The sequence below is a fragment of the Alosa pseudoharengus genome, unplaced genomic scaffold (assembly GCF_046254945.1).
Source record: "Alosa pseudoharengus isolate Yale_2024_CS ecotype anadromous, Long Island Sound unplaced genomic scaffold, YU_APseudo_1.1 YU_APseudo_1.1_scf_7, whole genome shotgun sequence".
NCBI lineage: Eukaryota > Metazoa > Chordata > Actinopteri > Clupeiformes > Clupeidae > Alosa > Alosa pseudoharengus.
In genome coordinates, this window is record NW_027468859.1 from 37,245,697 (window position 1) to 37,266,825 (window position 21,129).

At 39.9% G+C, this 21,129-nt stretch overlaps 1 protein-coding gene across 1 annotated transcript; it reads right to left on the reverse strand.

The window, feature by feature from the left end:
• Positions 1-1,225: 1,225 nt before the first annotated feature.
• Positions 1,226-4,771, reverse strand: LOC143109318 (protein unc-93 homolog A-like). Its single transcript, XM_076271972.1, has 8 exons — positions 4,685-4,771; positions 3,934-4,115; positions 3,499-3,716; positions 3,126-3,251; positions 2,804-3,009; positions 2,529-2,664; positions 2,246-2,377; positions 1,226-1,485 (listed from the first exon to the last, which is right to left on the reverse strand). The coding sequence occupies exons 1-8, from the start codon at positions 4,769-4,771 to the stop codon at positions 1,226-1,228; spliced, it is 1,347 nt and encodes a 448-aa protein (XP_076128087.1).
• Between the last annotated feature and the right edge of the window lie 16,358 nt (positions 4,772-21,129).

Here is a 21,129-nt window from a genome sequence, read left to right on the forward strand (position 1 = left end):
AGTTGGAAGGTTTTTTTTTTTTTTTATATATATATAGATTTTATCAAAGAGTACATTTATGTAGGAAACACTCATGGTCATAGAACAATTTGTACAATATTTGCCAGGAGGTACAATAACATGACATTAATCAAATACAAAGTAAAACAACATACACATATGTAGGCCTACTCTGTTCCTCAGTGGTTCCTTGTTGGTGGAATGAGTTGCCCAGTGCTCTCCGTTCCTATGATAGTTTCAGTCTTTCAAGAGGGTCTAAAGGCATATCTGTTCAGCATTAGTTAATTAAGTGTTTTTTATGAGTTATGGTTTGTATATTACATCATAGTATTTGTTTATTTTCATTAGGTTATCGATTGCATTGACATTATTGTTTATTATTGCTATTCTAATGTAGTCTTACCATTTTTAAAAAAAAAACTGTTCACTGTTAATTTAATTATTGTATTTTTTTTATTTGTAAGTCGCTTTGGACAAAAGCGTACCTGCCAATCTCATAACCATAACCATGTAGGCTACACCAAAAGAAAAAGAAGGGAAAGAGCCCAAGAGAAGAGTTGTCTTGTTTAGTGCTGTTTAATAGGCTAAACGTTCTCCGTTTAATAGCATAAAACCTAGTGTTGAGCCACAATAGGCTAGGCTTCTAGGAAATGCCAAAGTTCAGCTTTCCATAAATTTGCTAACATAACGACCATAAATGAATGAATAACGTTTTTCTAGGAAATCATGCGAGAGTCGTACTGCATAAAGATATTTATAGGCGAGGCGGACTAGCCTGTACTATCCAGGCATTAACTTACGTGTCAGGGAGCACACCTGCCGCCTCGGTCCGTCCGCCCTGCTCTCTATCACCAGAACTCGTAATCTTTGTGTTGCTAAGATACCATGCTGCATCATGCTCTAACGGAAGTAAAGTGTAACCAAAGATTCAGCAACCGTCTCTGGTGTTCTAACCTTTTCATTCAATCATGCGACAGTGAACCGTGGTTTTGATGCACCCTTTTGGGAAAGGCTTAGGATAATGTCTTTTGGATGACAGTAATCAAAATGTTATTGAAAAAGTAGCAACACACAGTCTTATAGGCTATTGTAGTTTTTATTTATTACAAATGTATCCTAAATGTTTAAGCTTGTTTTGTAAGGTTAGGTAACGTTAGGCTACAAGCTAGACACACCAAAGGTAGGCCTTTTTATTTTCTAGCCTAAGTAAAAGTAGTTTTTAAGACTATAGATTCGTTTCTTTTGATGGTAAGGTACCACTTGAACTCGTGTTAAACTCGACTATTTCGCATTGGCTCTGTTTGTATTCCAACACAGCATAGAGCATAACGCCAAATACAAGGACAACAATAAGTATGTATAACTTAATTTCAACACAAATGAAGTTACTGAGCGCAAAGGAAAATGCACAGCCCAGGGACTCCCACAGCCGGTAGTTGGCGAATGCTGCCCCTTTCTGGTCATTGAAGAGAACTCCGTAAAGAGCTGAGAGGAAATGGTAAAACATAGGCGCATGAGGACATGGGCCTACAATAATGAGAATAGTAGCCTACACTTGGTTATGGTATGGTTATGGCAAAGATCCTTGATTAGGCTACTAGCACCGCTTTAACCCTCTCTGGTTATGGTAGGCTAATGGAAATTAGCTTTTGTCCAAAGCGACTTTCAAAATGACATGGCATGACATTTATTCATTTAGCAGACAAGCGACTTACAAAATAAAACAATAGGCTACAGTAGGCTATGTTGTTAAAAAACATCCTAAACAGTTTTAAAAAGTTGGTAAGACTATGCCCCAGCTGTGGCGCAGCTGGCTGGGGCACCTGCACCGTGTGCCGGCGACCCGGGTTCGATTCCCGCCCCGTTGTCCTTTCCGGTTCCCATCCCTCCTCTCTCTCCCATTCGCTTCCTGTCACTCTCCACTGTCACTGTCATTAAAGGCATAAAAAGGCCAAAAAATATACTTAAATAGTTGGTAAGACTAGGCTACATTTAGTAAAATAGCAATAATAATAATGTCAATGCAATATCTACGATCAATAATGAAGATAGGCCTAAACGATAGCCTACCATAAATCTAAACCATAACAATTATTGCCATGCACTTTAAAAACTATTCTGAACTTTTCTGTCTTTCTGGCAATTAAAAATGTAGGCTATCCTAACTGTAACAGTCTATGATATAGCAAGTAAGCATTGGGCCTTTCTGTAGGGCCACAATAGTAAATAGTAAATTACTACTTGCCATTGGTTTGTGTCTGCCATATAGCATCTGCCATTCCCCAAAGAGAGGGGAAGATGAAGAAGACAGGCATCTGGTCTGGATGAGGTCTCCATACAAGTAGACCCATTATACAGGACAGGTTTGTCACTGCAGCTGTGTAAAGATAATTGAGAATAGCAGAGATATGTGAACCCATGGCTTATTAAAGCCTCTAGCCCTGAGTAAAACATATACAGCAATCTGAATGTATTGCTCAAGTGAAAATGTAAACAATTGCATTTTAGAGTGGCTGTATTGTTCTTACCAAATGCAAACAGTACTTTTCTTCCTGTGTATTGGGATAGCTTTCCAACCGCCAAGGCAGTTATTGAACTTGAGGCACCAAAGCAGATCATTACAAAGCCCACATAGTGTATTCCTAAGGCACATGTAGCATACACCTAGGAAGAGAAAATACTCAAAATTTAATTTGAATTAAAATTATTGTCTGTTTTCAAGGTATATCACTGACCATCATCATTCTAAATGAAGTGGTGGAACCAAATTGTTTCAGAAAATATTTTACTAAAGGCAACTCACACTGGTATAGTCTCCAGTAAGAAAACTTATTTCAAGACCAATGAATATGGTTAGAGGAATGAGAAGAGGCTGTCGGTAGTCTTTGAGCTGTTTAAATGTAGCAAAAAAGACACTACAAAATGATTCCTTCTCAGAATCAGAGTCATCTTTTTCTTTCACGTTATCCAGAAAAACACCCATGATGAGCATGCCCAGCAGGCCAATCCCTGAACATAAAAAAAAAGAAAGTAACAATGATACCATGCTGTTTGTAAAAATGTCTGCTAGACATAACCGATGAATAACCGATTAATAGTTTTAATCTCCCAAGTCGCTAGCTCACCAAGATAGCAGCCCAAGAGCATGGTCAAAGGCTGTTCCCCAGGCCTCTCTGTGAGGGCATCCAGCCCACTGGAGTTGAGGCAGCTACTGGCACCGCAGTACAAAGGGTCCTCCAGAGAAACATTCACTGTGTGGCAGATGAACTAGTTAAAGCTTGCTATCCAAATACACTGTACAGTCTATCTGTATTCTTTATACATGTGAGATTATTTTCTGCTGGGTCATATACTGTACATTTTAAATATATAGGGGGGCTTTTTTACACATTTAATTTGACAGGACAGTGGAGAGTCACAGAAAGCAAGTGGGAGAGAGAGATGGGGTGCTGTGTGTATGTATTGTATATTTGAGTGCTCTGTTACCTGGCTTTGAACCGTGCTCGAGTAAAAGAGAGGACAGGAGGTTGCCCCAAACATTGGATGACTGGTAGGCAAGAAACAAAATGCCAAAATATTGATTGATCACATCTGGGCTTTTCCTCTTGTCTATTTCTGCTTGCAGGTTGCCAGTGACAGTAATATAGGTGCTCATGGCGGTCCAGAGTGGAGATGCGCCTAAGCCTATGATTGCGGAAGTTGTGATCAAACTCGGCCTGAAACCAACAGACATTATTAAAAGAAGGTGTCCTCGCACAAATTCAGGCCGCAACACACACGTAGGCGAATCAAACTTCTCTAGCAGCATTAGCAAAATTCACAGACTAGGAATCAGAGAAAAGGTTTTCAAACGTATGAAACGACAAACATGTTTTAAGTCTGCTCTATGTTGGAATAACAGAATTAAGCAGACTCCCTTTGTACTATACGTACCATCCTGGAAAAAAGTTACCAAATGTGTAAATGACACTGCATCCAGTACAGACAACAACAGTCCACTTGCAGCCCAGGTAGCTGATAAGTGTTGGTGCTACAAACAAGGAGGACAGGATCATCATTGAGTATGCGACACTCACTGATATCACACCCATCCCTTCCTCTGCATTCAGACTGCTCTGTGGAAAAATGTACAATTCAGACGTCACTCTCTTTTTGTTGGAACTTTACAGTTTTCCTTACTATAAGGTCAATTGAAAGTTGTGGGTACAATTCCCGGCTTCTACCGTTGTACCCTTGAGCAAGACACTTGCCCCAAGTAACCCCAAGTAGCTCCGGGAACAATGTAATCCCTTGTAATATAGTTGACATATGTAAGTCACTTTGGACAACAGTGTCTGCTAAATAAATAGATGTAAATTCTTAAAATAGAAATGAACTAATGAACTTCACATTATATTAGCAAATCTATTCCAAGTTTGTAGTTGTTTATTTTACTAAGATTCAGTGATGCTTTGCCATACAAAAAAAAACATTAAAGGAGAGATAAAGAAAGCAAAGTACATTAATTATAACAATTAGAATAATAAAATAAATAAAGAATAAAAACACTGGCAGAAGCCAAGGCGAGGATTTTTTTTATTTACATACTTTAACTTAATACTTTGCTTTAACACTTTGTCAAAATAATCAATCCTTTTTACTAGGACACCATAATGATGCCAAACACAAAGACAAGCCATTTTACCTGTAAGCTTTGGAGACTCCCTGTTGCTGTGAATGCACATGAGAATCCAATAGAAACCACTATGACATTTTTCAAGTTTCTCCCCATGTTTTTTGTTCATAAATAAATTATTTATAATCTTGTAGATGTTGTGTCAAGTTGTTAATATGAACATATAAAAGAGAGTTCCGTCAGCCACCTTCAGGCAACGTTTTGCTTCACAACTGAAAAAAGATTTAGAACCAACTTCCTATCACTATTTGTGACTCAGTGTTAGATAATCTATTTAATGAGTAACACCACTGTCAAAGTGATTGTTGATAGTGGTAAGACTGTAATGATTTGGCAGTTTCTTGAGAGGATCAAAGTTCATTGTGTAATAAATGCAAGTTCAGCATATCTATCTATCTATATCAGCATATCATATATATATATATATATATGTTTGTATGTGTGTGTGTTGCTCTTGTCATTTATCCAGTGAGGAGGAACTAGCTCTCTAGCTCTCTCTCTAGCTCTTCTGGCACCACAGACTTGGCATCCTCAATTCCTGGTGTTGGGTTTTTGGACTCCTCATACACAACAATACAGCACAGAGATACAGACAGCAGAATAACAGCCAAAAGCATGTACAGCTTAACATCCATGCAAAGGAAAAAAAACTGCAGACGAATGCGATCACATAGCCCACGGACATCCAAAGACGATAGTTGGCAAATGCTGCCTCCTTCTGGCTATGGAAGAGAACTCCATAAAGGGCTGAAAATGAGTAGAAGGGTGTAATTTCAATTATTCCATTATTCAATAGTTTTTTCTTTATACAGAACTGTTTCTAAACCTATGATTTAATTCAATAGGGCAGGAAGAGATACCTGTTTTGTATTTGACTCTGTTTTTACAGTATTGTTTTTGTTTTACTTTTATACAGAATTGGGTGAGAAAAATAAACAAAGGTATGAACACTTAGAGCAAAGTAAACAAAATTACCATTGGTTTGTGTTTGCCACACGGCATCTGCCATTCCCCACAGGCCACCGATAACAAAGAAGATGGGCAGCTGGTCTGGATGAAGCTTCCAGAGCAGAAGCACCAGGATACAGGAGAGTTGTGTGACTGCAGCTTAAATTATTGGCCAGTCAAGCTTAAAAGCATACTATGCAGTTTCAGGTATTTTTGGCACTCTAGAGCTTCCCCCAGTGTCACGATATATTTATAATTTGCAGTAAATAATAATCCGAGAAATACTTGGCCTCTTCGCACACAAAATATCATGTACAGTATACTACTTCCAAAAAAACAAAATTGAATGTCCGCACACTTGCTCCCGTTTTGCTTTATCTTTTAATTTCACCAAGTGAACGTTTTCGAGCTACACGCTCGTGTAGCTCAAAAACGTTCACTTGGTGAAATTAAAAGATAAAGCAAAACAGGAGCAAGTGTGCGGACATTCAATTTTGTTTTTTTGATTGTCTGACTCTTTTGTCCTGCACCTGCGTTTTGGATGTGCGCACCTCTACCTTAGCTACAGTATACTACTTCCGCCACTTCACCGGAAATTTTCTCCACTTTCTTGTGGATCTTGTTGAAACTTGTGGATAGGATAATAGATGGGTTATGAACTTGATTTGACAACGTTACCAAACAGCCAACAATATATATGTTAATGTAAGATAGCTAACTATCTTGTTAAGCTAACTGTGTAGATGTGTCCTCACAAAAGGCTTTTTTTCTAAAATGATTTGGAAAACTTCATCCCACAAATTAGTCAGGATTGGGTCCGCTTCATTGGCAATTAAAGGACAACTCTGGTCTAAGAACAACCTAGGGTTTATTTTTGGATGATAATGAGTAGGACTGTCAAAATAACATGTTTATTTTGATTAATTAATTACAGAAATAATAACGCTTTAAAAACTTTAACACTGATTAATCACATTTTATAGTGACATTTGACCCAGGGCAGTCTGGCTATCATGACTGAATGAGGCAGACGAGAAAGCACTGCTTTGAATGAAACATTTAGCCTATATGTTTTAAAAAGAACGCCCAGATCAATACTGTTGACAGGAGCATCAATTTACTATTTCTGCAGTAAGGAATTCCGTTGCCTACCATAGCAGTTCTCAAGTCTGGAGTAGCACCTCAATGGAAAACAATCCGGAGCTAGGCCTATGAGTTAGCACACCTCTTGATGATAATAATGCTAGCCGCCAGCCTTGTCAAAGATAACTTTGCTAACGTTTTGCTACCCTAACTAACCGGCAAAACTCCCTTAATAAATTGACTACATTTATTGCACACTTGAAAAAAATTGTCTTCAAAAGTATGTTGACGGTGGTTACATTTATTTCCATTCCAATAACTTCACAAACTACATTTCCATTCTATTCGCACTGTGTAACTGTTTAGTTTAATTTCTTGAACTGCTCTATTTCTTATCCTGGACTGCCACCTACTGGATAGAAAAGGATAGATAGATAGATAGATACTTTATTGATCCTCAAGGGGTAATTCAAGGGTCTCAGTAGCATACAGACATAACACACAACATGCACTTACAGCAGAAATGGTAAACATGGGCGACTCTCAAGTGTTGTTTTTAATTTGTACTGTACCTTTGTATAATCCGCGCTCAGGAAGCCGAGTTCCAGTCCAATGTATGATGTCACTGGTATGAGGAGAACTTGCCGCTTGTCTCTTAATTGTCTGAATGTGGCTAAGAGTGTGCTGCAAAATGTTTCTGTCTGCTGGCTCTTTGCCTCTGGTGTAATTTTTTTGTCAATATTATCCAGGAATACAGCAACCAGCAACATCGCCAAAACACCCACGCCTATAGAACAACAACAGCTGAAGTTAGTGTATGCTCCACAAACGTCAGTAATCTGTGGAAATAATACTAGAAAAAAACTAGCACATTCAATTTAGTGAAACCTGAAATTTCCACCTCTATATTGTACTTTATAAACCTGTTACTGTACATGTTTGGGTACATTTATCCAGTCATGTCATGCTGGCCTACCTACAGTACATAACAGTCCAAGAGTGTGTACACCAGTCTGTCGTTTGGCCTGGTGGTGGAGTTTCCAGAAGAAACATCGGGGGCAACACAGCTGTCCACTCCACAGAATAGTAAATCATCACTTGTGCTGTTCACTAAGGAACAGTAAATCATCACCTGTACTGTTCACTAAGGGAAGAAAAAAAACTTTCACCTTGACCTTATGACCCTGTCAGCATGAAATTGCTAAGGCCAAGAAATAGTCGATGTGATTAGACAACAGTGGAGACATACATTTAAGGAATTTAACAATTTTTTTTCACCGCATGAACAGACACCTTAAATCATACCCATAATCTTAAACAGTATCACAGTGCTCTCAGTGTGACATTTTTGCTGTATTTTGATATTGATATTGTATGCTTTTTTACTTCAGAGCGTGGCCGTGTAAAGGTTAATTTTTATGTCAGCAGCATGACATCATAAAGTTAACAATAATATGTTCACAATAATGTGTAAACTGCCATGAAATCTCAGGGGAAAACATGTATTTAAAATACGTATTTCAAATACAAAATACTATTTTGTAATTTGTATTTATTAAGATAATGAAAATGCCTTTGTATTTTGTATCAAAATACTTCAGTGTTGTGTATTTTTGTATTTTCAAAATACTGTAAAATACTTTCTGTGAAACACTGTGATGACATCTATCTAACTATAAAGCACAACATCTCTGTCTCTGTCTGTCTGTGGTACCCTTGCATGGTCAAGCCTCTCTGCTTCAGAGAGTTTATTTTCCTTTGCTGGACTGATTTTTCTAGACTTTAAATTTGTCTATGTTCTCTGACCTGTGAAATATTTCAGTGCTATGGTAACTTGAAGATACCTCAAACAAGGACATTTCCAATTTTGCACATTTTAAATGAGAAATGATTGATAATGTCATAACAATTGGCTTAACTGATTGGATGGTATTAATGTGGCAACCTGATTTTTTCTTTTTACTTTTTTTTATTTACATTGATAGAGGTTGTGCACACACCAGTTTCAGGTGTATACAAAATTATTCATCTGTGATGAAATGCTAAATAGCTTAAATTTCTAAATAAGTCATCCATTTGGATTGTTTGTCTTTGAATTATTGTCACTGATTCATAGTGGGCAATCTATTACGCCAACTGGCTTGGAAGTGCTACAGTTGTGGAGTCGGCATTCCTGTTGCTGTGAAACAGTACATCTCTAAACTCAAACAGTAGACTAACAGTCAATAAAACTGGACTGTCAGAGCAGATACTAAAAGCCATGCCGAGTGTCCTGTTCGCTCTTAAACTTTCCATCACATTCCATCACATTCTGCCTAGCCACATAGCCTGGCCTCATCTCATTGAGTTTGGGTCTGGGAAATACACATGGAGACGTGGTTTACGAATGCTCAGTGCCATTTGTTGGGTGCTACGAATGTCTATCAAATGGGTCTGTACGTAGTACATCATTGCCATTGACTGTGACTCTGTAGAAGACACATGGGCGTCGAAAGGTTAGTCAGTTTGCACGAATAAAAATACGTTAAGCATTGAGTGCTCCGGTCCTGCTCCTTGGCTCTTGTTAGACCTTGGATCTCCCTTTTTGGCGTCTGTACGTAGCTCAAAACCGCTTTAGTGTGTCATCATCGTCTTGCTGTGCTGTCCCCCCTCCGTTCTGTGATTGGTTCCTTTGTTGAGGTGAAAATCGGGTCCATGGAATCCATCCAATCGTAAATGTGTTAGAGTTATGTACTTTAACGAACATTTCGAGCGATCACATAGCCTACGTTCAATGTTGCAATATTATAGGAAGGCCCTATGTGCAATTGGCTTTTGAGTAGGATCTTATTTGTTTGTATTGTAGCCTATGCAACTATTCTATTTAACACTGTGTGCTAGTCTATTAAACACTATAGGCTATGACCACTATGTCCTTGCACTATTTTCCCCCATGATCATATTGTTTCAGTTATCCAAAAGGCTCGAAGGATGCCCCCCACCCCCCCGCTGGCACCGACCCTGGCCGAGGTTTATATTGGGATGTCTAGGGGTCAGCATATCTAATCTGTTGACTGATTATGGAAGGAGTCTCTTGCTTTCAGATGTTTTTCCAAGTAGGGAAGGGATAGACGAAAAAAGGCTTTTAGAAAAAAGTATTTTGTCGTATTTTGAAAATACAAAAATACAGTATTTTATTTTGATAATTTTTTTGGCTGCTGTATTTTGTAGTTTATTTTGATACATGTTTAAGGTGAGTGTTTTGTATTTTATTTGGAAATACATTTTGATGTATTTATGCCCATCCCTGGAGGTAGATCATATAATAAGTGATCTTTGGATGTGATGTAACACCTTTTGTTGTAAGTTTATTAACTAAGTTTAGCTGTTTATTAGTCTTCAGTCGTTGATTCTTTATAGTGCCGATTTACCCTGTTTTTATGAACATTTATGAGCCCAGCAGGTGTGTTGCACTTCATGTCAATTATTAAATTATACAATTCAAAGCTTACCAGCTTGGATAAAAATTTCCTACGGTGTACAACACATTGCATGCCATCTTCAGGCTGCTCTGTAGCAAACGCAAAACATGGGCACCTCATGTATGTTCTAGGGATGCAATGAGACACTAAACTCACAATTCGGTACGATTTACAATTTTAAGTTCACAGTCCGATTTTCTGTTAATAGAAGAATCTGCTCACAAAAAATGACTGAAAAAAAATATTTTCTTTAGGCCTATAGAAACTAAAAGGAACACAACCTATCAACTTGTCTTATCTGAACCTGATGAGGCTTACATTAGAATAATCTTTTGACCAATTGTTGAACGTTGAACAAGTGAAATCAAAAGCAGATTACGCCCTATTCTGTTCAAAAATTGTATCACGATTACTTTTTTTTATCTCAACCAGCTTGACACATTTGTATCATTTTGTAACCGATTTACGGCGCATCGTTACATATTTAATATGTTCAAGTAAGGTCTTTCCCAAAAACATAGTACCTTTAATTCAGTGAATCATATTGCCTTTCATCACATGATGGATTTCACCACATAAGAGGCGCTAATGAATCAGAATCAGAATTTAATTTGATATTGAACAGTACAATGAAATTAAAAAGATCAGTTTAAAGTGCATTTGCAACATAAAAAGGACATACAACTTGAAGCCAACCTACCACATTCACGCAGTGACCTGATTGGAAAGCTAAAGTGCTTGATGCATTAAATTATTGCACCTCAGATGTAAAAACAGTTACATATAAACAAATAAACAAATAAACAGTCAGGATGGAATGATGATAAATGCTCTGGCAGTGGGGAGGGGATTAGTGCTTATTTGAGTTCAACATGGTTATTGCCCTAGGGATAAAGCTGTTTCTGAGTCTGTTGGTTCTGGATTTGATGCACCTGTAGCGCCTCCCAGAGGGCAACAGGTCAAACAAATGGTGGCATGGGCAGAGACGTTCTAATGAGACACAACACTCAAAGAATCTCCCATAGAAAAGTATGAGGTTAGTTCGTAACGCAAACATGGCAGTCGTCTACACATATTACACCCCTTTCGCTGTCAAAAGTTGACATGTGAATATGTCATGCCAATCATGTGATATGTTGTGAGTACATCATGCCAATTATAGATATTAGAAAGCTAGATACCGCATTGGGCTCCATAACGTACGTAAATAGTACTGCCATCTTGGTGAGGGCAACAATCACTGGAGGCCAATGGAGAAGCATGTGACTCTGACTGAAAATCAGACAGGTGTCTCTGATTGCCAACAAGTGTTGCCCATAGACAGTAAAGGTGTTGCCCCCAGCAATATAGACCCTCACCTAATAGAACTCGCCGGACAATGCTGTAGCTTTCAAATAAGGTGCCAATCAAGTGTTGTGATTGTGCAGCTGGAGCGAGATTGATGTGTCTTGATTCGTGAAGCATTGTGCACATGCAATTCTACCCCAAATACTGTAGATGCCAGATAAGTGCCCAAAAAGCATTGCAATATGGCCGCCGAGTGGAGGGACTTACCTAAAAGGACTTTTGCATGAGTTTGAAATGACTGTGATGATGTTTCTCGCTCTTCTGAGACAGGGACAGTTCAACAGAGATGTAGGTGCCAAGAGGTTTTTACCTTCTCTACACAGATACCATTGATGTAGAGAGGTCGGCTATGTACTTTCTGAAATCTAGGATGATTTCTTTGGTTTTGATAGTGTTTAGTATCAGGTTGTTGGCCGAGCACCACTCCATCAGTGGTGGACCTCGTTCCTGAGTTCGCTTCCCAAGGTAGGTGGAAGTGCAATCATGTTTTACACAATTAGGCGTCAGCTTTCCAGCTGATTTATATTGGCCTTTCTGTGTCTAACATAGGTTAGCTCCAGAAAATGGCCATGCTAGGCCATAAACAAAGATAACGTACCTAAATTTAGGTCAGCCTGAGGCGAGAGGTCTGTCATTCATTCAGTCTCCTTATTTCAGTTTCCTTATCTGTCACAGGCCGACTCTACTAGCCTGACGAGCCAGGCCACATTAAAATGTAGGGTCTGGGCACTCACCGTTGGCAGTGCTAAGTCCGAGGGGCGGGATAATCGGTTGCCTTTCAAATTCCCTCTGCACGCAATAGGGCAGCGTTATGAGTCCCATGCGTTTTCCCACCACTTTTGCCAACTCAAAAAAAGCTTAACTTGTGTCACGCTGTTCGTCAACAGCAACATCCATTTTCTTTGTTTTCAAGTAGCAGGGAATTCAAGCTAAACCGTTGCAACTCTGCCATCAATCATTATGTTAAGCTCGCCTACACGATTTGATTGGCCTGATAGAAGTTTAATTTTTCCAGCTCACAAGCCAACGGAGAGTTGCTAGACTAACCCTGCCAGCAATTGCGTCTAGATTTCTAGGCTACGACCCTACAGTATATTGAAATAAAAGGCTCAAATGAAACCACCACAACATTTTTCATGTGCCGCCCCATTTTAACAGATTATCAGCCTGGTTCTCTGGTACGCCGTAGCAATTGTGAGCAAAGTAACTGTGCTTGCTGTGATTTCCCAGCGGTGAACCTTTGTCCTCATTGTCAAGATTAACTCATTGAATGCCAAGCTGTTTTCGGAAGCTTTGTCCTAGAGTGCCAGCAATCTAGACCATTGTTGATGATTTTTGTACAGCCACAGCATATTCTGTGTTACAGCTATGAACACATACAATGGCTCGTTTAAAAGGTGAGACTTAAAGCTCTCAGTGGGTGCAAACCGTGTATTTCTACACGCCTCTGTTCCTGAGAAATCCCAAGCTAAACAGTGGCTAGTTTTCATCAAAATCGCTGTTTTTTTTCCTAGAAATGGAGATAAAACGTCTTTCATGAAATATTAAAGTGTTGCCTGTAAACTTTCCGGGAAGTGATCAGCGAGACCTGGCGAGACTGCCACCTGATAGACCCATGAAAATGGCCTGGTTTTTAGATGACGTGCATGCATCACTGATTCGACCCAAAGCGGCAACCGAGTTATGATAAAATGTCCAGATTGTGCGTTTTCATGAGTTTTCGATCGTCATATATTTCATTTCCATTCATCACAGAGTTCCTAAAATCACATATAAGGTGTGTTAGAGTGTCTTGTTTCGTAATTTAAAAAAAAAGCTAAAAACGTAATATTACGTTTTTGGCACTCAACGCATGGGAAGGAAAAACGTAATATTACGTTTTTGGCACTCAATGAGTTAATGAGAGTAAAAGAGGGCCAGTGAATAGCTATTTTCAAAATTATTGTGGAATTCAAAAATAACTTCAGGATCAAAATTATTCCTGAACACTGAACATTTTTATCCTCCAAAAATCTGTCTAAATCGCCCCCAAAAACTCAGCAAAATCAGCTTAATGAGGGTAAGAACGTGACCAAACCAAGTTTAAGTAGTTATTTTGAGTCTTGAAAATGTCAGATATGGACTCAGCATCTCTAGTAACCCCTAAAAACATACTAACATTGTCCATTTTGGCCAAGCAGCTCTTATAAAATGATCAAAATAGGTGATTATGCTAATTTATGCTAATTAGCCCAATTACACAAATTGCCCAACATATGCAAATTAGCATCCAGCAGTTTCTGCATGCTGGGAACCCATACTATATATTTCCATCATAAAACGTTGGTGTACTCAACATTTCCGGGTCCACAACGGGGCTCTATGGGCTGTCCACCGGACAACCAGGTCTGCACAATGTTGAATATCTTTTTCTAATATTCTTTGTTGTACTGGAACAACACCCCCGTGTGCAAACTGTACAACTGATGAGGAGGCTTGCCGAATGTTTGTGTTGTCCCTGAGGAGACAGTTCCCATTCCCTTGCCTCACCTGGTGCTTCAGAAGTAGGCGCTTGTATGCAGCTTTAATCGGGATAGCATTAGGGTTGTTATTGCAGCCTCCCCTGGCCCTAATGGCAGCAAAAAACAGCTCAAGATGGTCCTGACTTCATTTGTAAGTCAGCAAATACTTTGCACTGTGCATCAGAAGGCAGCACTAAGTCACGGAACACAGTCAGAACACTTCGGCAGCTGGCAATGAGTCCGATTACGCAGGTTTTTCTTGTACCAGCATACAAGGGTTTCCCCCCACCATCCCTTAGACCGATGAGATATTCTTCAGCCTTGTGCGGTCCTTGTTGTGTACTGTGATTGGGGCTTTATAACCCTTCGCAAGTGGATTTCTGCTGTTTAGGATATCAAAGGCAGCATCTACTGTTCTCAGGAATTCTACCGTGTGTTCAGACCCTTTAAAGGAACACGCCACCCAATGTCAGTAGTAATATATGTTCTTACCTTAACTTTCACGAGTTGAGTCATACCTCTCCCGTGTCGGTACGTGCACTCAAGCGCTCTGGTGCGCAGCGCGAATGTGTTAGCATGTTGCTATGCTAGCGGGCTCAGACGTAGCCAGACGTAGAAGTAATCAAAATCATCCACGTTTTCCCGACTTAAATCAGGCTTGTGCAAAATTCCAGAATTTAATTGAAACTGGCTCTTAAATTCCAATTCAATTCTTGAATTGCACTTGCATTTCAATTACTTCGACCTAGCGTAGGAATATTAATTAACACCTAATTGTAGATCCTATCCACCACAGAGTATAGAATCCATGCAACAACATAACAACATAACAGTAGCCTAGCCCTACAGTATGTGTGGCTCCTTTAAGCGAACCTGATGTCAGTGAATTGCGAGTGAGTGGCTAGAGAATTTGAATCGTTTTCATTTAGGACTAAACGCTCATAAACGGCTCAGCTTGGAATAAGCTACAGTATAGCGACCAAATCAGAGTTTGTGAGGGAAACTTACAGTAGGTTTAGTTTCAACTGCGGGTAACTGAATAAAGCTGCAACTCCTCAGACTGTATCTTATGTCCGTCTACTCTGTTGCGCACAACTTGCTGCAGCAGAAATGAAAGGAGTTAGCCCCGAAGGTTTTAATAACTTATTATGATGACCTGTCTGGAACTGAAGCACGAATGGTTAGCATATTTCTAGGTAATAATACAAAACCCAAGCTAAAGTACTGTAATGCAAATATAATACTAAAACACAACTTAGAAATAGGCCTACTTATGTACTCGTTTTTTTGGTTCTCCGACCAGCGCGGTAAAGTGCAAACACACCAGCACAAGACGGCTCTAGATAGGGCTGAGCTCCGCTCTGTTAAGGTTAAATGGCGGATCATTCACGAGAGGATTTTGAGATGCACAGATTCCCAAATGAACGCATATCCACAGATTTTGTTAGAGTGGTGAAATACATTCACACCGCTGACATTATATTGAGGAAAAAGTATAGCCAACCAAGCTCAAGTATCGACCAGAATTCTGTTATCGGACCGATAATAATATTTTCATTTTTTCACTTATCGGCTAATAATATATCGGCCGCCGATATATCGTGCATCCCTAATATTTTCTTTGTATTAGTTTAGTCCCCACATAATAATCACATACAATATTAAACTAGGCTGTATGTCTGAAGTTCGGAGCGTAATCCAGGTAGGCCTACAAGTCGCTCATCGTCTTCCAGGAAATGCAGAGAAATGGTTTACCACCATGCACACGCGACGGAGCTCGTGCCCAACTCGAAACTCGTGCATGAGCTGTCAATGAAGCATCTACCAATCAGCATGTGCAAACTGGTGCCGGAAGTTGCAACCATGTAACACCATGTTTTCAAAGATGTCGGCGGCCAAATGCCACCCAGATAGCAAAGGGGCGTTGAATCCACGTTTGTTTGAAGCGGCGGAGGTTGATTCAACGTGGATTCAACGCCCCTGTGCTATCAGGACATGCTAACTGGCTGAAGCTAACCCTCCAAATCCTGACCCCCTGGGGTGGACGACCGGACGTGGATGGCTGGAGCCGGAGTCTGGACTGGAGCCGGAGTCTGGACTGGAGCTTGAGCCGGCGCAGGAGTATGACTCGGGGCTGGAGTTAGAGCAGGATCTGGAGCTTGACCTGGGGCCGGAGCCGGAATGTGGGCTGGAGTCGGAGCCAGAATCGGAGTCTAACTCGGGACTGGAGCAGGAGTCGGAGTCGAACTCGGGACTGGAGCAGGAGATGGAGCAGGAATCTGATGCGGGACTGGACCGGGGACTCGAGTTGGAGCGGGGACTGGAGTCATGGGAACAGGGAGGTTAGGAACAGGAAGGGACCAGAAGTTGCAGGGAGCCTGCACAGGAGCGAGGCGAGGAGCCGGGACCGGAGCGAGGAGGCGAGGAGCCAGGACTGGAGTGAGGCCCGGCCATTCCTCCCCAGAGGACCAAGTGAAGAAAGGGGAGATCGCACACAGGGGCTGAGTAGTTCCAAAAGTATTTTTAAAAGCCGAAAAAACGATTACAGGCCACATAAACAATGCCAACCTTCCCCAGAGGACCAGCCGTCTTTCAAAATACTGGGGAACCTCTTAATGGCGAGGGGATAGCAAACCAAACACTTGCCTGCTTGATCGGTAGTTTGGTCAGTCATTCTGTAACCGTCGGCTGTAGAGAGCTGGACCGAGGCGCAGGGCAAGTCGAGGCAGGGCGAGTTTGAGGAAAACCGGAATTTTTAATGCGATGAATCGTAAAGCAAACCACGTAACAACATCAATGACCGACAGGGGACTGAGGGGAGACAGAGGGTTTAAATACACAGGGGCTAACAAAGCACAGTCGAACAAGGAACAAGAGACAGTTGGAAACCATAATTAAACTAACAAGGATCAGGTGAGGGGCGGAGACACAGGCACAGGGAACAGAAACACATGGCAAAACAAAGGAGCACATGGAACAGGACACAGGAAGTAAACAAAGCAAACAGGAAGACACAAGAGGAGCAGACATGAAGGAAAACACTAAACAGGGAAAACAAAACACGACAGGACCCTTACAGTTGCAGTTCAAGTTCTAATTTCAAGAAAACAGAAGATGGTAGTTACTCAGAGTTCTAAGAAAACCCTCATCATGTTGTGGTTGAAGTCATTGAGACTTGAATTCATATTGGTTTAAAAATTGGTTTAAGGATGTTTGATATTTTGGTATTTAGTATTGCCTGTACCCCCACTGTGTGTCTGCGTGTGTGTGTGTGTGTGTATAAGGGAGAGGGACCCTGAGACTTTGGAGTGAGAGACTAATGACAGCCTGCATGGGAGTCAGACTAGGGAGTGTGCAGGAAGCTGCAGGTGTGTGTAATGCCTCCTGCCCGCTTCTTTTTGAAAAACAATGAATACGCTACTGCCATTCTCCCACGTCTATGAATTCAATTAAACATGTTTGATTAAAATGCACCACTGCCATTCTCCCACGTCTATGAATTCAATTAAACATGTTTGATTAATCTGCCAAAATAAACCACAGAGCAGCAACCATTAAGCAAAATCGTAAAGAGAAAAGTGTAATTACAGTGCATGAGACAAGCGTGTAGCTACAACATAAACAAAGCAAAACTCATGGCTGACGTATCTTCTTGAGCAGTCACTGATTGAGACACAGAAAGTTCTCAAGAACACTATTAGGTCCATGGGCGGACTGGCCATCTGGCATACCGGGCATTTTCCCGGTGGGCCGACGCACCTTTTGGGCCGATAGAATAGACTATATAATTAAATAATTTTGGCCAACGATCGGCCCAAAGGAAGGACAATCAGCGGCCCATTGGTTACATTTCCATATTGACACTCGACTGATCCAATAACAGCTCACGTCAGGCCCCACCCCTCGCATTTTGGCTCAGAGCTAGGATTCTGTGAGCGCATCAAAAGTTAATCGAAGTTGCCTACACGAAATTGCGGCGGGTGCCGGTAGTGAAAATAGTGCAAAAGTAACACCAATACAATATTGCAAGTAGGCTAGCATATGTCAGCAACATGTTGAAGTTCGTTGAGTTCGAACGAGGATGTAAGAAAGCATACAGAGCAGAGGGACAGTGAGCAGGTGGTGGAGCCTAGTTGAGGCTACATGATAAGAACTCAGTGGTGGAGCAGGTAGGCTAAGTGTGACATGCCATGCTGACGATGATGATTATGATGATTATTAATTGCGATATTGTAATGATATGGTAATGACAACGTAGTAAGGCCGTGCTGTGATTATAATAACAAATAGCGCAACTTAAATGTTAAATGAATGATTTGCAAATGATTTGCATTGTTAAATGAATGATTTGGACAGCAAAAGAGTGGAAATAGAGCAAATCGATATTAATTGTTGGTCAGATTGATCAGTTTCCATCAGACGCCCAAAATTCAACATCGATGGCATGAGTGGTGGTTGGTCTCTAGTAGAGCGTCGAAAGGGTTCTATCTTGGAAGGGTTATCATGGTAAAGATGGGCTAAAAGACTAGACTGACGGAAATGTAGCCTACAAAACATCAAGTCATATTCATGAACAAGCCAACTAAGCTATATATACAGTGACCTATACGATAGGCTACTGGAAGACATTAAAGATAATTAGTTAATATAGCTATACTGTTCCAAAATGTACCAGCAATGTAGGTAGGTAGTATAGCCTACAGGAATAAAATATTTCCAGCAACAGCCCTGTTTATTTCAGTTGTCCTACAGTGATTAATGTCTACGACAATCAAGAAATTTAGCTCCTTACACATAGGCTTCAGTAACTGGTGCTGCTGTCAGTTGAGCATTTTACAGTTTAAATGTAGCCTATTGAATAATTTGAAATGATACTTTGAATTCAAGCAGAAACTCTTTAATAATTGCTTGTATAGCCTACTTGAATAATGGAGATCATGTGCTCCATGGCTACCTCTGATCAGTCAGAGTGATAGCCAATGAGGCCTACATCACTTTCAGTGCAGTTGAAAATATATATATTTAAGGGTAATGCAAAGATTTTGTATTTAATTAGGTGTGCCCGACCGATTTGAGGGCCGCTTTGGCCAAATATGCCAGGGCCGATTTTTGGTCCCAGTCCGCCCCTGATTAGGTCTTTAAACATTTACCATCACACACATTAATTCATCTGACCTAATATTTGTAGTTGCCTTAAAAAAATTAAAAGAAAAGGTGATAGCCCCCCCCCCCCCTATTTTTTTTCTCATCGGATCTGCATCGATCTCAAATATAACATTTCTAAAATCAAATTAACGGAAATCCGTCGTACGACGGAGAACTTTAATCCTTGCATTCTCTTAAGACTACACATCCTGTTCAACTGCTTCCTCTGTCTACAACTGTTTCAAAAGAAAAGTCCTCACTACAATAATTCACTGTTAAACAATTTAACCCTTTAAACTACTGAACTTTTTAACTGTTCAGCCATTGTAACTTCACTTCTCATCAACTATGACTCCTACCCACTGTAGCTAGTTAGCATTGTTAGCATGTCAACATAGTTAGCGCTATTAACATTTTTAGCAAAACTGCTAGAAAACATTAGCTAAGTAGCATGGTTAGCATAGTTAACATGTTAACATAGTTAACATTTTTAGCAAAACTGCTAGAAAACATTAGCTAAGTAGCATGGTTAGCATAGTTAACATTTTTGGCATTTTTAGCAAAACTGCTAGAAAACATTAGCTAAGTAGCGTGGTTACAATTGTTAGCATAGTTAACATTTTTAGCAAAACTGCTAGAAAACGTTAGCTAAGTAGCATGGTTAACATAGTTAGCATATTAGCATAGATAACATTTTAGCAAAACTGCTAGAAAACATTAGCTAAGTTAGCTAAGTAGCATTGGTTAACATTGTTAGCATTGTTAACATAATTAACATTTTTACCAAAACTGCTAGAAAACATTAGCTAGGTTAGCTAAGTAGCATGGTTAACATACTTAACATTGTTAGCATTTTTAACAAAACTGCTAGAAAACATTAGCTAAGTAACATGTTTAACATAGTTAACATTGTTAGCATAGTTAAAATTGTTAGCATAACTGCTAGCAAACATTAGAGCCATTGCAAATTTCAGTTATCTTCAAAAATCTACCTATACACAGCCATTAAACTATTTGAATATCAACATTCATTGAACTTTCAGTCTATCAACAACTTTTAAACTATCTACATTCAACTTTTAAACGGTCTACTTGTAAACTATCATTAAACCATCTATCTATTAAACTAGCTGTCTATCAACAACTTTTAAACTATCTACATTCAACTTTTAAACAGTCTACTTTTAAACGATCAACTTTTATTAAGCTATGCAACCACCATGTCTATCCTAGCATCACCGTAGTAACCATCTCTTTATTATCTATTTTAACTATACATGATATTTTACATCACAACTTTTACATTTTCATGCACTGGTAATTCCTTGGAATTGCATTTCTAGTATTTAGTTTGCAGTCGTGCTCATTAGAAAAGTTTTAAATACCTTTCCTAAATGCCTTCTTTTCATTAAGCTATGCAACCACCATGTCTATCCTAGCATCACCGTAGTAACCATCTCTTTATTATCTATTTTAACTATACATGATATTTTACATCACAACTTTTGCATTTTCATGCACTGGTAATTCCTTGGAATTGCATTTCTAGTATTTAGTTTGCAGTCGTGCTCATTAGAAAAGTTTTAAATACCTTTCCTAAATGCCTTCTTTTCATGACTACGGTGTCAAAATGACCTGAGCCCATACTTTATTTAGGCTATTTTACATATTGGCAATAAGACAATGTTTATACATACAGTAGTGAACTGCCTTGTTTGGTACAGATTTGAAATCTTTCATAATTGTGCACAGGATTGTGGGTGTTCCAGGCATGCAGAGGATACACACATGCCAGATGGCCTCGATGGAGGGGAGTGAGGAACCAGTGATGCGTTGGGCAGTTTTCACCACCCTCTGCCGTGCTTTTCGGTCGGAGAAAGACCAGTTGCCAAACCATACTGTGGCGCAGTTGGTGAGGAATGCTCTCAATGGTGCAGCGGTAGAAGTTCACCAGGATCTGAGGAGACAG